This window comes from Protopterus annectens, chromosome 9.part0 (assembly GCF_019279795.1).
Source record: "Protopterus annectens isolate FY-2018-M chromosome 9.part0, PAN1.0, whole genome shotgun sequence".
Lineage (NCBI taxonomy): Eukaryota > Metazoa > Chordata > Ceratodontiformes > Protopteridae > Protopterus > Protopterus annectens.
In genome coordinates this window covers 422,802,230-422,818,009 of record NC_056743.1, presented here as the reverse complement: position 1 = coordinate 422,818,009, position 15,780 = coordinate 422,802,230, and the positions used below count along the sequence as shown (strand labels likewise).

Below are 15,780 nucleotides of genomic sequence, written 5' to 3'. Positions count from 1 at the left end.
ACCTTAGGGATCACTGGACTTTGAGAGTTCCTTAAAATCAAAATGGTCTTGTTTATTCTTCAAGAAATTACTGTAATGTCTATTTTTGTCCATGTTTGGATCATCAAGACAGTTTGCAGTAACTGTAAACTTCACACTTAAGTTACACAAAGTAGTAATACACAGTTTTGTTAATATACTCTACAGTACAATTTTAACATTCACAATGTTAAACTCTTTTTCACTTTTTTCTGGCAGGTTCTCTGATGAGGTTGATTTCTTTGCAAATCTCAGCCTTGATGACTTCAGAGTATTAACCACTCTTGGAGTTGGAGGATTCGGACGTGTTGAACTGGTAAGAAATACTCAGTATTTAGTGGTATGGATCACTCTGGGGCTGTCATGAAAGTGATCCAGAAATAGAAGAAAGGCAAACCATTCACTGCTGCAACACATGCAGCTGTTAACTAAGCCCCTTATGTATTACTTCAAGATATTAATTGTTAGCACTTCTGTAGTACAAATCATGTAGCCAGAAGGTAGAGTAAGCACAAGAACTGGGAAAACAACAGAAGATGAAGTAAAAGAAAAGGTCAGTCTTCAGTCTTCAACTACCTAATCAGCGTCTGCCAAAGCCATAATTCTGCTGCCACCTTTCTGACACAGGGTTGCAGGTTTCCTGTAAACATCAACTTAAAAAAGGGAATTATTCTGGTCTCTCAAGCTCCTGAAATCAGCCAGCCAAGAAGTCCCATCTGATAATTTTCATACCCTTCTGTTACCAGTTTCACACAAGAGTACAGTATGACTGCCATATGACTGACTGTAGTATCAGAAAGGGGCTTATATTATGCTGTACCACTTTCCAGCCCCCCCACCCAAGGTTAAAGGATAGTAGCTACTGTGGTAGATCATCCCACAGTTCTACACATGAATTGCTTCTCCGTTTGCGTCTCTTCTCAGCAGCCCAGTACAGTTCCCTGTTTAACACCAGAGATAGGTTCATAGGTTGGTACGAGGCTACCTGCCCAAAGGCATTTATAAGCCTAGCCAGAATGAGTTGGCTTTCGCCGCCCCCTTAGATTAGTTCCCTGTGCCTCTGTCCAGCAGAGCCACTGAAGTGATCCCCAAGGTAAACATTCTGTTTCCCATCCACTCGTCAAGGTTTCTTTTGAAGAGTGTTAGCAAGGAGCTCTGCCTAATATAGATTTGGATCTTGTTCCAAAGCATGGGAAGTCTCTGGGACAGGATTCTATCCCTCCAGCACATCCTATTTACTGTTGTGGTGAGGTTTAGATCCCTAGAGCGTGTGGCTCGCGGGGATAAGGTTTTCTTTAGGTGGAGCATGTTCATCAATTCTGGGTTGGACATGGCCTTGTATGTCAGGCAGAGATCACCTCTGAGTAGACGGTATGCAACAGAGTACAACTGGAGTTTCTTCAGTCGAGCTGTATAGGGCATCTGTTTGAGGCCAGTGATCCTCTTGGTGAGGTACTTCTGTGATCTTTCCAGCTGTTGCAGGTGTCTTGTAAGGTACATTCCAAATGGGGCATTGTACTCTATGATGGGTCTGATGAGTGATGAGTAGAGGGGCACAATGACCTCATTTGATCTGGATGTGAACCCTTTTGTGATTAGGTGGGCCACGTCGAAGGATTTTCTAACCACTCTGGCAATTTGATTATCATAGGTGAGATTAATATCTACTTGGGTCCCTAGATCCCTTATTATATCTTCTGTATTTAGGGAACCACCACCTACGTGGTAGGTTGTGGGTAGTTTGTTTTTTCCAAAGGGGATGACTATGCACTTTTTGGCATTTAGCTTGAGGCCATGATTTTGACACCAGGTATCCTTCTCAGTGAGACCCTTTTGGAGGATGTCTGTGTCAGCTGGAGAGTCAATTATAGCCTCTAGTTTGCAGTTGTCTGCGAACTTGGTCAGCCATAGTCCTGTGCTTACCTGTACCTCTGAGAAGTATATGCCAAACAGGAGGGGTCCTAGGACTGAGCCTTGGGGAACGCCACTTGTAACCGGTTTAGAGTCGGACCTAGCTCCCGCAACACTCACCATGTGGGTTCTGTCCGTGAGCCAGTTGGCAACCCATCTTGTGATGCAGGGGTTTATGTTCAGGCTGGTGAGCTTGTCTATAATACCAGAATGGGGAATGGTGTCGAAGGCCTTAGCAAGGTCTAGGTAGGCTGTGTGTACCACCTTTCCCTCGTCTATAGCCTTGGTAACAGTCTCAAAGAAGTCCACCAGGTTTAGGAGGCATGATCTGCCCTTAACAAATCCAAACTGGGTAGGGTCCAATGTTTGGAGGTTCCCAATGTCTCTGTTAATGAGTTCCATGATGATGAGCTCCATAGCCTTGCAGACCAAGCTAGTCAGGCTTATAGGTGATAGTTCCCGTGGTCTGTTGTGAACTATCTCCACCTTTGTGGAGAGGAATAACTGTTGCTGTGTGCCACTCTATGGGTATGTAGCCTGTGGAGAGGCTGAGTTTGAACAGTGTGTTTAGGTGAGGGGTTAGTTTGTCTTTGAGCTCGTGTAGGACGCAGCCTGGGACACCGTCCGGTCCCATTGATGCTGTGTTTTTGACTTTGGAGAGGGCTGTTTTAACCTGAGTGTCTGTGATTTCAGGGACTCTACATTCTTCTGGTATGGTTATGGGCCCTTTTGGGGGTGAGAGGGGGGGTGAAGTTTGCACTGAACCTGTCTGCCAGGATGTTGGCGATATCGGTCGTTTCAGTGTATTTTGTGCCATTCTGCACTAACTCCGAGCAGATCTGAGTATTGCCACTTAGATTCTTGACATAGCTAAAGAATGCCTAATGGTTATCTTTGGAGTCCTTGGCAATTTTTCTTTCAAAGCTCGCCTTGGATGATTTTATGAGGGATCGTAGTTTCTTGCTGATACTGATCAGGGAGGTCTTCCCTTCTTGGGATTTTACTCTTTTCTGTACTAGTTTCCTCCTTCTGTTGTATAGCTTGTTTATGGCAGGAGTCCACCAGAATGGTTTCCTTTTCTTGGAGGAGTGAATCTTGGTCTTGCTTGGGATGGCACGATCCATGCATTCTTGTAGCTGCCTGTAGAATGCATTAGTAAAGGATTTTGCAGCTTGGACAGTGTTATCCTTCAGCATGGGGGCTTTAAAACTTTCCACCGTGGTCTTAAGTAACGGGAAGTTTGCTTTTGAAAAGTTTTTCACAGTGATTTTCTTGTCCGGAGGTGGGGGCGGAATATGGATATCCAAAGTGATTTGTTTATGGTCAGATCTAACCAGTGAGGGGTTGACCTCTGGTGTGGAACACCGGTCACCCATGTTGGTAATGACTAGGTCCAATATGTTGTCACCTCTGGTGGGAGTTGTTGACCAGTTGAACCAGGGCGTGTGAGTTTATAAATTCTAGGAAAAATTGGGCAAGGGAGTTAGTACTTGAGTAGTTCTCCCAGTTAATTTTTGGGTAACTGAAATCACCCAATATTAGGGCGTTTGGTAGGACCTTTATGTTTCCCAGTGTTTCCAGAAACGTGGAATGGGGGTCCTGGGACATGGTGGGTGATCTGTATCAAGCTACAATTTGAATTGCAGTTTTGCCCGTTGTTAGCTGCATGTGGATGATCTCTGAAGCATCGTGCTGTGCCACTAACCTGGAGGTGTGGGTATCCTTGATGAATATGAATACACCCCCCTGCCTTTTGTATTTCGGTTTGGGTTCTGTGGCCGAAATGTATGGTATGAGTTGTAGCCTGGTAGTGCTGGGGTGCTTTATGGAGCCTTAAATCAGGTTTCTGTTACTGCACATATATCGATTTTTCCATACTGAGGAGTGCCTCGAGTGCGTGTATTTTGAGGTTAGACTTCTGGTATTGAGTAGCATTACCCTCAGTTTTTTGTTACTTGTGCTATTTACGGCGGTGGGTTTGTCTTTTGAGCCTTGCCTAAAAAAGGCACTATGGGGGTGGCAAGAGCCTTGGCCAGTATTCGAAAGCCTAAGGGTGACAGGTGCAAGCCATCTCTAGCGAAGCAGCGTGGCTTGTCGAGCATGTCATCCCAGGCGGACAGACACTGGATCCCCTTTGAATGACACCAGAAACTTAGCCAATTGTTGAAATTGAGAATTTTTTTCTTTATACCGTGGTATCATTCTTGGTGAGGGCAGGATGCTACTCAGGGTCAGGGTCATACCGGCCTGGGCTACCTGATCAGAGAGCTCTTCCATGTCTCTCTTCATGTAGTCCAGGGAGGTATGGCTCAGGTCATTCACACCAACATGGACAATGACAAGAGTCATATTTGTACTTGTTCTGGAGTGACTTGAGTGCTTGTGTTATGTGGCGGATCCTGGCACCCGACAGGCAGCTAACAGTAACCTTCTCCTTATTCAGCCTAGTGAGTGGGACGTCAGTGTGCCTGATTATAGAGTCACCTATTACTAGTATGTTGGGTATGTTATTTTGCCTTAAGGGCTGTGATTGCATGGCACACTGGTTTGTGTTGGGGGGTGGAGGTTGCTTGCATGTTTGCTTTGGAGATCTCTGTTGGTTTTGCAGATTTTTATTTAGAGCCTCCGAGTATGTTTTCAGGTATTTATGTGTGTTTTTTTGCCGCTAGTGGTTTAATGGGTCTATGTAAGACTGGTGGTGTGATGCAAGTATTTCCCTTCTCCTCTTGACTGTCTGATCCAGTCTTGGGTTGAGAGAGCTTAGCCTCTAGTTTGGCTGTATAACTGCATCTCTCGCATGTATTAGTGTTTGGTGGTAGGAGGAGGGGGTTGTCTGTATACATGAGGCAGTTGTAACATTGCCTCAAAATGCCCAAATTCACCAGTTGGACTGGAGAGTACACCTGAAACTGCCCTTTGGACATACCAGGATAGGTACAGTGAACTGTTTTACTGGATGAGAGCCTTGTCCTTCTGTACAGTACAGGAGGGTCTAGTGCTAGGGTTTATAAGTGCTTGCTATAGGTTTTGAGCAAGTACCGGGCTTTGAAATTAATGGCTTGAGTGCTTAAGTTGAAAGTTTGTCTAGTTCCAAGGGAAAAATTGAAGAGGAGACTTTGTGGAGCCGGGAATAGTTTTACCCTAGCTAACTGGCGCTGCCCGGCGCACAAAGCCGGCCAAGTACGGTATTTACAGCAGGGAAATTAAAGAGAAATTAGCCCAAATGGCCAATAAACTACTAATTTCTTGGCTGAAACCACTCCTCCAGGGGCAGATAGGCTGCTCAAAGATCCCCTCTCTCACAGGTGAACAGAGAAACTACCTTCTACCCAAGTAAGGTATGGGCAAACACAGAGATTTGTAACACAGCCCTGAATTCAGTATTAACCTGAAAACTGGACTATACTAGCTTAGAAAGGTGTGAAGCAAGTATATATATATATATATATATATATATATATATATATATATATCTTCAGAAAATAAAGCAGATACACTCAAAAAAAACTGTTTAAAAGCACAGAAAAGGATACTTATTGTTATATATCTCAGATCAGAGTTGTAGTCAATGCCCCCCCCCCCAGTAATAAAGTAGGAAGAAACACAAATACAGTAAAAGCAGATGAATAAAGTGCAATTTTATATATATATATATATATATATATATATCTCAAAAACAATAGGAAACGAACAAACTGACTTAAACAAGTTACCCAATTAACCAGAAAAAAGATCAAAAATGAGCCCTGTTCCAGCAGTCTTCATAGGTTCATAGGTTCATAGGTTTATACTAGGCTATCTGCCCTAAGGCATTTATAAGCCTAGCCCAAATTTTTGTGCTTCATACCTTATATGAAAAAATACTGTACTGTTGTTTTTGATTGTGCCTCTGTCCATGAGTCCACGGAGTATTCCAGGGTGGGTGGCGATTTGAACAGAGTCAGCGAGGTGCTCTGCCTCACATGGACCGGGATTTTATTCCACAGCATAGGGAGTCAGACAAGTTCTAACTGCACACCCCTGCTTACTAGGTTGCAGGGGAACCTTCTCCAAAAAAAGATAGCCTGGATCTGCTCAAGTTATACAAACAAAGCTAGATTCAGCAGGCCTGAATCTGGTCTATGCTACAGCAACAAGGCGCACCAATTTCAGAAATAAACAGTTCAAATAAGCAGGCACAATAAACCTGCGACCAGAAATTTCCAGCTCAGAAGGACAGAATCCAGCCTCTCCTCCCACAAGAGTGCAGACCACAAACCTTAATGTAGAATAACTGGCCTGAAGCCCAAGTGCTTAAGCCAGAACTAATACACTTTTAGAATAGCAGACACTGGGCCTTCAATCAGTAATCCCTAGCTTAGAAGGATGTAAGCTACCTGTTCTGACACAACAGTGCAGACCACAAACCTTCTTAATATAAAACAGCCTGTATGAACCCAAGTGCTTAAACCAAAGGATGCCAGTGCTCTTTGACTCAGACACCCTTCCTATCCTCCCAAGTACAGGCATTGCTGCTCAGGACACCCCTTCCCCGCAAGCTCATTAGCACACACACTGCTGAACTCAGACCCAGGTCACCAGCATTACAGCAGGATACCAATAAAGACGTAAACACTTACATGCAAATTTATTCATATGTTTACTGAGCCCAAAAGTCTTGAGCTTTCTGCAACCAGATATCTCTCTGGACAGGTTAATAACAAAAATAAATAAATAAAAAATAAATCAGAGTAAGTCAAGTAAGATTAACTATGAGACTGCATGCATAGATCATTGAGAGAATAAGTGCACACTGCTGCATATAATATTTAATAAAGCTTTAAGAAACTGGTATAAAATTATTCCAACAATAAAACATACTTAATGGCAGATGAATTGCCATAATAGTTAAGGTCTTCACCTCCCACGCACAAGGTACAAATTTCAGTCCTGATCTCCAGCCAATGCCTGTTTGGAGTTCGTATGCTTTCCCTATCTTTGTGGGGTTCCTCCCATTTCTGAAAAAAACATACGGCGTGTTTCCATCTCAAACTCACCCAAGAGTGGAGCTGTTCATTGCTCATGACCATGGTGCCCTCTAGGGAGAAGAGTAATACAGACAAACCACTTTGGACATCTGTGGTGTGCAATATCCTCAAGATAGGACAGCATGGATCACAGACTGTATACAGTGGTGGGGCTAGCCACTAAATGGTGTAAAAGTATGGTTTTAGATGATTCCGTCATGTTAACTAATGTCACCAAATGGCCATGAGTATTTGTTGGTGATAAGAGGGTTAAGGACCCAGCCAACTCTGACCTAGGCCAGGGACCCATGCTAATGGTGGGAGGGGTGTATGTGCCTCTCTTAGCCAGTATGTGCCCACTGTAAAGTCCAGGAGTGCCAGGGTCAATAAGCTAGAGGCTGGCTGGTGTCCAGTAGTGGCCCAGCTTGGGTTACCTGGGATAGCTCTATTGAACAAAAGCTGGATGTAAAACCAGTCAACCTACCAAACATGAACCAAGAATTGCTATACTCAGTGTAGATTCACTGAGAGGATGGAGCTTGGAAGTGGATGAAATGATGGTAAGCAGGTGGCTGGACATCCTCTATTTCCAGGAGATGAGATGGAAAGGTAGCTTGGAATCCAAAGTCTTCTAGTCAGGAGGAGGACAGGCTGGAAATGGTGTGGGAATCGTGGTGAGGGAGAGGCTTCAGAAGACGCTGTGGGATGTCATCAAAATTAGTAACAGACTCATGGCAATCAGACTTCAATGTAAGGATAGAGCAGTCCCGCAGCAGGGTTGAGATAGTGAGGAAAAGAGTGCATTTACAGGACCTACTAGGTAAAGCAGGACAACGGGAATTGGTGTTGATAATGGGCGACCTGAATGCACATATCGAGACAGACCGAACAAGATATGAGGACTGCCTGGGTCCACATGGGTGGGAAAATAGAAATAAAGGAGAGGCCATTCCTGGCTGACAAATGGCATGATAGTAGCCAATAGATGGTTCAGAAAGAGAGAGCGTCACAAGATCACATATAAGAGTGGTCAATATGCAACTCAGGTAGACTCTCTCATAGTAAGGAAAGGGCAGTGGGATATAATCAGTGATTTTAAAGTTATCCCCAGTAAAATATTTGGCGCACAACACAAAACACTGGTTGCCACAATCTGCTGCAAACATTGGTTACAGAAGGCTCTAAGTTCAACAGAGACAAGGCTGAAGATTTGGAAGTTAAATGGAGCAAACGCGCAACAGTTTAAGAAATTACTCTGGGCTCTAGCACCTAAAGAAGAAGACGAAATAGGTGGAGTTGAAGAATGGCAGTCTCTCAAAACAGCATGTTTGAGGACCACAGAACAAATATGCAGCTGAGCCAGATATGGAAATAACGTACATAAGGAAAGCTGCTGGTGGAATGCAATAGTCCAGGAAGTCATGAAAAGAAAGAGTGCAGGAAAAACTGGAAGATAAAAAAAGACTGACCAGACTAGGAAGGAATACTGGTTGGCTAAGAAGGAGGCTAAGAAAGGAGTTGCAATAGTTAAGAACAAGGCATCACTGGCATCTTTCCAACTTCTGGAAAGTGACTAAGTAGATGGCACAAAGAAACTATATCAGGTTGCAAGGCAAAGACAGAAAGATGAAGAAAGTCAGACACCCTTCATAAGGGATACCAGCAACAAACTGCTCACCAGTCCATAGGACATCAAAGGCAGATGGAAGGAGTACTTCCAGCAGTTTATGAATGAAGAAAACCCCACAGAAGCTGTACTGGCCCCAACACAGCCTACGATGAGAGAAGAGGAGCAGCCTACCAAGAAGCAAGAACAGTACTAAGGAAAATGAAAGCAGCAGGCTCAGATGAATCACATGAGATGTAATCAAGATGTTGAGTGAGATGGAGGAATGGCTCCTGAGGGTACACACAGCAGTGTGGAGAGAAAGGCATATACCAGAAGACTGCAAAATAAGCATAGTAGTGCCAGTGTACATGAACAAAGGGGACATTCACAGCTGTGGGCAGTGCAGAGGTATCAAACTTTTGTCATATGAAATGAAAGTTCTAGTGTGTGTGTGACTGATAAAGGAATATGCAGAGTAATATTAACTAAGATGGGAGATGAGCAGTTTGGTTTCAGGTCAGGATGCAGCACAACTGACCCAGTGTTTCAAGTGAGTGAGATACTTAAGAAGAATATAGAAATGAGGAAAGAGTCCAACTAGACATTCCTAGACTTGTAGAACGCATATGAGAAGGTTCCAGGAAAGCTGATTTGGGCAGTCCTGCCTTGGTTTGAATCCCCAAAAACATTGGTAGAGTTAGTGCAGGCTATGTATAGTGACCGAATGACTCAATTATGAACAGTGTTTGGTCTCACAGACCAGTTCCCAGTGGGAGTGGGTGTACATCAGGGTTCAGCTCTGAGCCCACTGCTCTTCATATTGGTGATGGACTACATTAGCAAACTGGTCGGGTGGGAGTGGGTGTACATCAGGGTTCAGCTCTGAGCCCACTGCTCTTCATATTGGTGATGGACTACATTAGCAAACAGGTCGGATGGGACAGAACTAAAAACTGAAGGCATGTGGGATGAAAAAGTATATATAAGATGGTTTTAATGGCAATTAATGGGAAGAATCAGAAGAAAAGTATTGAGACAGAAGGAAATACTGAAACAGGCTAACAGCTTCAGGTATCCAGGAGGGGAGAAGGGAAGTCTGAAGAAGTAGGTCAAAGCTAGAATCAGAGGGGCTGCAGCCAGCTGGGGGAGAGAGTGCATCAGCTGTAGTGTATGACAAAAGAATGCCAAAGAATTTGGGGAAAAAAAGGAGCACAAAACAGGGTGCAACCCATACTACGATATGCTACAGAAACCTGGGCAGTAAAGGCAGAGCAGTTGAGGAAGCTAAAGATAATGAAGATGAAGTGCCTGATACGGGTGGTAGGATGCTCACTGTGGGACAGTTGAAGAAAGGACAACATAAGAGCATAAGCCAAAGTAGCTCCAATTGCAGAAAAGGTCAAAGAGAACATATTATGGTGGTTTGATAACATGTGCAGAAAAGCAGAAGACAATTTGGTGAAGATTTGGGACAGACAGGAAGAAGGCAAGTGGAAACAAGGGCATCCAGCAAAAAGTTGGATGGACTATGTGAGAGAAGACCTCCATCAGTCAGTCATGAGTTTCGAACAAGGTTGGAGAGTGGCATTGAATAGCGAGATGAATACAGTGTATGCTACAGAATCCTGAAAGCCCAAAATCCTGAAAGTTCAAAATCCTGAAAACTCAAAATCCTGAAAACATACAGGATACCAAAACTCACTATATTCCAGCACAACTACATACAGAAACAAATAAAACACAAACTATATTACTGTTGTCCAAGTATAAGCAGGGGGCAAGCCCCCCTGCACCCCCCATGTGGGGAGCTGCCCCCCGCTACTTAAATATATCAACACCAAGATTGCACTTAGTGTAGTGAAGTGGGGGGTGTAGGGGGGCTTGCCCCCTTGCATACAGTTGAAGAGTAATATGTTTCTGCATGTACTTGTGCTGGAATATAGTGAGTGTTGGTATCCTGTGTACTTTCAGGATTTTGAGTTTTCAGTATTTTGAACTTTCAGGATTTTGGCTCAGGTCTGTAGCCTATATATATATATATATATATATATATATATATATATATATATATATATATAGATAGATAGATCCCTATCAGATCACTGAAATTTCAAAATTCAGGAGACCATATGTCCGAAGTTTTGAAATTCTGAAACAAACAAAAAAAAGAAAACAAAACAACTTACCTGTATGTTTTTGCAGGGGGGGGGGGGCAAGCTCTCCTACAACCCTTGCTACTTAAATATACCAACTCTCAGACTACAGTGAGGAAATGGCAAATCCCAGGTTCCTAGCTATACGGCAATCCCAGTAGATAGTTTTCAGATTTTCAAAACTTCAGAGATAAGGAGTTTTGAAACTTCGGCGATCTTCTTGAGAACCATGGAGATATATCTATAGCTATATATATATATGTGTGTGTGTGTGTGTGTGTGTATATATACATATACATATATATATATATCTATCGGTTTACCATGACAATGTCGCCGTGCACTTGCACGGCTATGACGTATTCGAACATCAGATGTTCGAATACTTCATAATGACAGGTCATCTGGCGAATGTTGTAATTGCAAATGGACTGCATTCGAATAACAACGTTAAGCTCATGGGAGCGGATCGCGGCAGTGGACAGGGAAATACATCCCTTTCCTCACTGTAGTGCGATCTCGGAGTTGGAATATTAAGTTGGGGGGTGGGGCACAGCCCCTCAGAAGAGGTGCAGGGCAGCCCCTCTCTGTAACCGTGTTTAGGTTGGGTAGTTCTGTGTATTTGGCAGGGTGGGCGTGCTCTGTGTTGCGTAAATGTCGCGACATTTTGATACAGCATTGTTTTCGGTTTACTATGTTTCAAAATGTGAATTTTCGATCCATAATTCGAAAATAAAGACATGATTTATTTTATTTTCGAATTTATGATAGTAAACCATATCTATCTATATATATATATATATATATAATTGTATATATATATATAGATATGTGTGTTTGCATATATATCTATATATATATATATATATATATATATATATACACATACATATATATATATATTTTTATATATATATATATATATATATATATATATGTATATATATATATATATATGTGTGTGTGTATGTATATATATATATATATATATATATATCTGAAGTAGTTACTTCATTTGATCTGCAACCTGTGGGTCATCGGATCCGACCTCGGATCCGAACCAGCAGCTTTCCAAGCTTCAAGATCCGAGCTCCTAGCTCCTCCCCCTACCCATAATCCCTTACTACCCACCACATTACCCAAGATCGTTTTTTGCCGCGGCTAAAGACAGTTGCTTCTTAGTGAAGAGCTCCTGGCCTGGTGAGATTGTTCCTTTTTATAGCAATTTCTAGTTTTAAATTGTGTGTGTGTGTTGTTTTAGTGTCGAATCCTTTAAAACCCACTTAAAAAAAAAAAAAAAAAAACTTTTTTTTCCTTAGTTTAGATTTATTTCTCCCCCTCCCCCCTAGTGTTTGGGTGTGTGTGTGTGAGAGAACTTATGGCTGAATCTAAGATCATATTTTCAAAATGTACTGAGTGTGGCCACAAGCTTTCCCCAGCTGATGGCCACACTCAGTGCGTTTTATGTCTGGGGGCAGCACATTTATCGGAGGCCTGCCAGATATGTGCGGCCTTCAACCCTCGGGCACTCAGGGACAGGAAGAACAAGCTGATCCTGGCGGGAAAACTCCCTCAGGAATCGGCTTCTTCTTCCTCTCCCAGCCAGGTTCAAGCTACTCCTGTAGCTTCGGCGCCGGCTACTCCCTTAGCTGTACCCGGGACTCAACCTCCCTTATCGGGTACTAGCTCTGTGGAGTCTAGTGCTTCTTCCCACAGGGAGAAAAAGAAGCATAGAGACAGAGAGGGCCATAGTTCAAAGAGGCGGGCCGAGTCTCATCCCTCGGCTCCACCTGAAAAGATTCTGAAGTCCCCTGAGAGGGTCTCCGGATCCTTGTCCTCTCGGCTCCGTTCACCTTCCTTTTCTCCGGAGCCGGAGGAGGAGGTTAGGTCTCCCTCGAGGTCTTCGAGGCGGCCCTCCCGGCCTGCCTCGACTACCTCCTCGCGGTCTACAAGGAGCATCTCCGAAGCAGACATGGATCGGATGATGTGAAGATTTCTACAGACCCAGATGCAGATGGGGATGCTCTTGCCTCCCCCCCCCTTTGGGAGGGAGTGCAGCCCCCATTTTTGTCCCGATTGCTCCTTCTCCGACCCGTTTTCGGGTCTTGGAGTTGTCGGATCCAGGCCCTTTCGGATCCGGGGATACGTCGGCGCCGACAGGGATAGTGTCTTCGACGCAGACTATACCTTCGAGCTTGTCGGATCCAAGCTCTCGGGGCCGAGGGTTGAGCATCGGATCCGAGGGAGTGGTTGTGTCTTCGGCGCCGATTGGGGTGGAGCACACCACTACCTTGGGTCCGATTGCTTCGGCTCCGACCCCGATCCTATCCTCGGAGCCGAGGAGGTTACTTTCTCAAGCTGGTGACAGTGAATCTCCCTCGGCTTTTGAGGTAGTGGAGAGGGTACTGTCGAGGTCATCCAGGTCCCCGACCAGGCCTTCGGATCCACCCGTGCCCCCACTGTATCAGGGTCTGTCTTCGATCATCCGTCCATCTGGACAGCCTGCTCAAAGCTTCCAGTTAGTTCCTAGGGAGGAACACCACCCGGTGGACGAGCCCTCTTCAGACAGTCCCGCCGAAGAGGTGCCTCGGAAGCACCATTGCAAAAGGAGGCACCTGGACTCCCCCGAGTCCATTACCACGGATATGGATTTGGATGATACAGAGGGTTCCCCAAGGTCACCCCCTGAAGATGTCTCATTTGGAGACATCATGGAAATGTTGTGTATAAGAGGGGGGTGGTATGCCCAAAAGACCTCCCTGGACGAGTCCGTATTTCTGGAGGCCTTTGAGGCAGGCCCATCTACCTCCTGGGTGTCCCCCCCAGCCGACCCCTTGGTGGACCTAATTACCACCAGGGCTTGGAAGCAGCCCGAGACCATGGAGCCTATCCCTAGATGCCCAGATAAGGTCCTCAGCCCTCCCTCTGATAGACCTTCTTGGTCCAAGGGCGCGCCGGTTGATGCTATGTTGGTGGCGGCGGCCACTAAGAAAGAACTTGCCCAAGAAAGTTTTTCGGTCCATCCGCCGGACAAGAAGTCCCGGGCTTTGGACCGTATTGGGAAGCGGATGTTTGCTTCAGCGACTTTTGCCATAAGGTCGCTGAACTACATGGCACACACTATCAGGCTGCAGCGTGACTTAATTAAAGAATACGCTGCAGCCCCTCCGGAGTCCATGTCGGTCCCAGACAAAAAGGTTTTTGAGACTCGAATGGCCACTCTAAAGTCCATATCAAATACATCTATGTGGCTTCTTTCCCATGCCATGGAAGGAGCCGCTAGAGCTAGCGGAGCGGGAGTAGTCTTGCGACGTCACTCCTGGCTCCGCCTTTGCGACTTCATGGATCCCTTTAAGGCGTCCTTCGCGAACGGCCTTTATGATGGTTCGGCCTTATTTGGCTCATCAGTTCGCGACACGCTAGTCCAAAGCAAAAAGGATGGGAAGACGCTGTCAGCCGTCGGAGTCCGCTTCTCAAACCCCCAAAGTTCCTTCTCCAGGAATCAGAGGGGGCAAAAGAAGCTGTGGTTCCGTAAATCTCAGCAATCCCGTCCTGCTGCGGACAACTCGTCCTCTAGAGGCAGAGGAGGACAAGGTGGACGCCGGCCCAGAGGCAGAGGGGGCCCGCGTAACTTCGGGTCTAGAGAACCTTTCTCGGAGGGACCCGCGCAACAGCCCTGAGGACTTGCCCGACTGTCCCTCTCTGGAGTCAGTCAGGGGGCGATTATCGGAGCACCTGTCAAACTGGGAGTCCATTACAAATGATCGATGGGTGCTCCGGATAATATCCAGAGGTTACACTATAACGTTCACCCCCCCCCCAAACATCTCCCCGATGTTCCACCCCATCAAAGGGAGTCTGCAGCTCAGGAAATTTCGGAGTTGCTAAGAAAAAGAGCCATCCAGCCCGTCCCCCCAGATCAGTCCGGGTTGGGTTATTACTCAGGTTCTTCTTGGTGCCAAAAGCGGGGACCTCAGACCCATTCTAGACCTCTCGTCCCTGAACCTGTTCATACCCAAGGAAAAGTTCTGGATGGTCACCCTCCAATCTATTCTCCCCCTTCTGTGGGAGAACGACTGGATGTGCTCGTTGGACCTCAAAGATGCGTACTACCATATACTAATGGACAGACGATCCAGGAGGTTCCTCCGCTTCCGGCTAGGAGCCAGTCATTATCAGTTCAGGGTTTTTCCATTTGGCCTAACCTCAGCCCCCAGAGTATTTACCAAAGTCATGGCAGTGGTTGCAGCCCACCTGAGACTCCAGGGCATTCAGGTGTTCCCTTACCTGGACGACTGGCTCCTCACCGCTAACAAGCATCTACTGGTTGTGGCGAGAGATTACGCCCTCTCTCTGTTTCGTCATTTGGGCATTTCAGTCAATTTAAAGAAATCCTGCCTGTGCCCCACTCAAGCCCTAGAATTCATAGGGGCCAGGTTGGATACTCGAATCTCCAGAGTGGTTCTGACATCGGTCAGGCTAAACAGTTTGTCTCAAGTCTTGGACATTCTTGAGCCCGCTCCTCCAGCAGAATTAGTCCTGAGGGTGTTAGGGTCTATGTCAGCAGCGATCGTTTCTCTCCATGCCCGTCTGAATCACGAGTGTTACAATGGACTCTCCAGGTCCAATGGTCACTATCGGTCCATCCCTTGGACATGTCGATTCCTCTGAGCAGGGCATGCAGGGACTCCCTACTTTGGTGGTTACAGGCTCAGGAACTCAAAGAAGGGAGACCCTTTGTGATTTCCCCAGTCAAAGCCACGTTGACCACGGACGCTTCCTGCCTCGGGTGGGGCGGGCATTACGCAGGCAAGTCCGTCCAAGGCACGTGGACTTCTCTAGAGACTGCATTGCATATCACCGCCCTAGAGATGAGTGCAGTGCTTCTGGCGTTGCAAACTCTCTATCACCTTCTACCTCTGGGGACTATTGCAGTCCAGACGGACAACATGTCCGTTGTCTGGTATATAAACAAACAGGGAGGGACCAGGTCTTACCCCCTGTGTTGAGAAGCCATGAGAGTGTGAGAATGGGCTATTTCCACCAACCGCTTTCTGATAGCAACTCACATTCCGGGGCGGTC

The 15,780-nt window shown here is 45.7% G+C and overlaps 1 protein-coding gene across 1 annotated transcript in view; it reads left to right on the top strand.

Moving 5' to 3' along the window:
• Window positions 1–15,780, top strand: part of LOC122811247 (cGMP-dependent protein kinase 1-like) — a 4,027,247-nt gene that overhangs the window by 2,666,028 nt on the left and 1,345,439 nt on the right. The window contains exon 10 of the mRNA XM_044082966.1: window positions 238–334. Coding sequence (XP_043938901.1) covers window positions 238–334 — 97 coding nt within the window. The remainder of the gene's footprint in view (window positions 1–237; window positions 335–15,780) is intronic.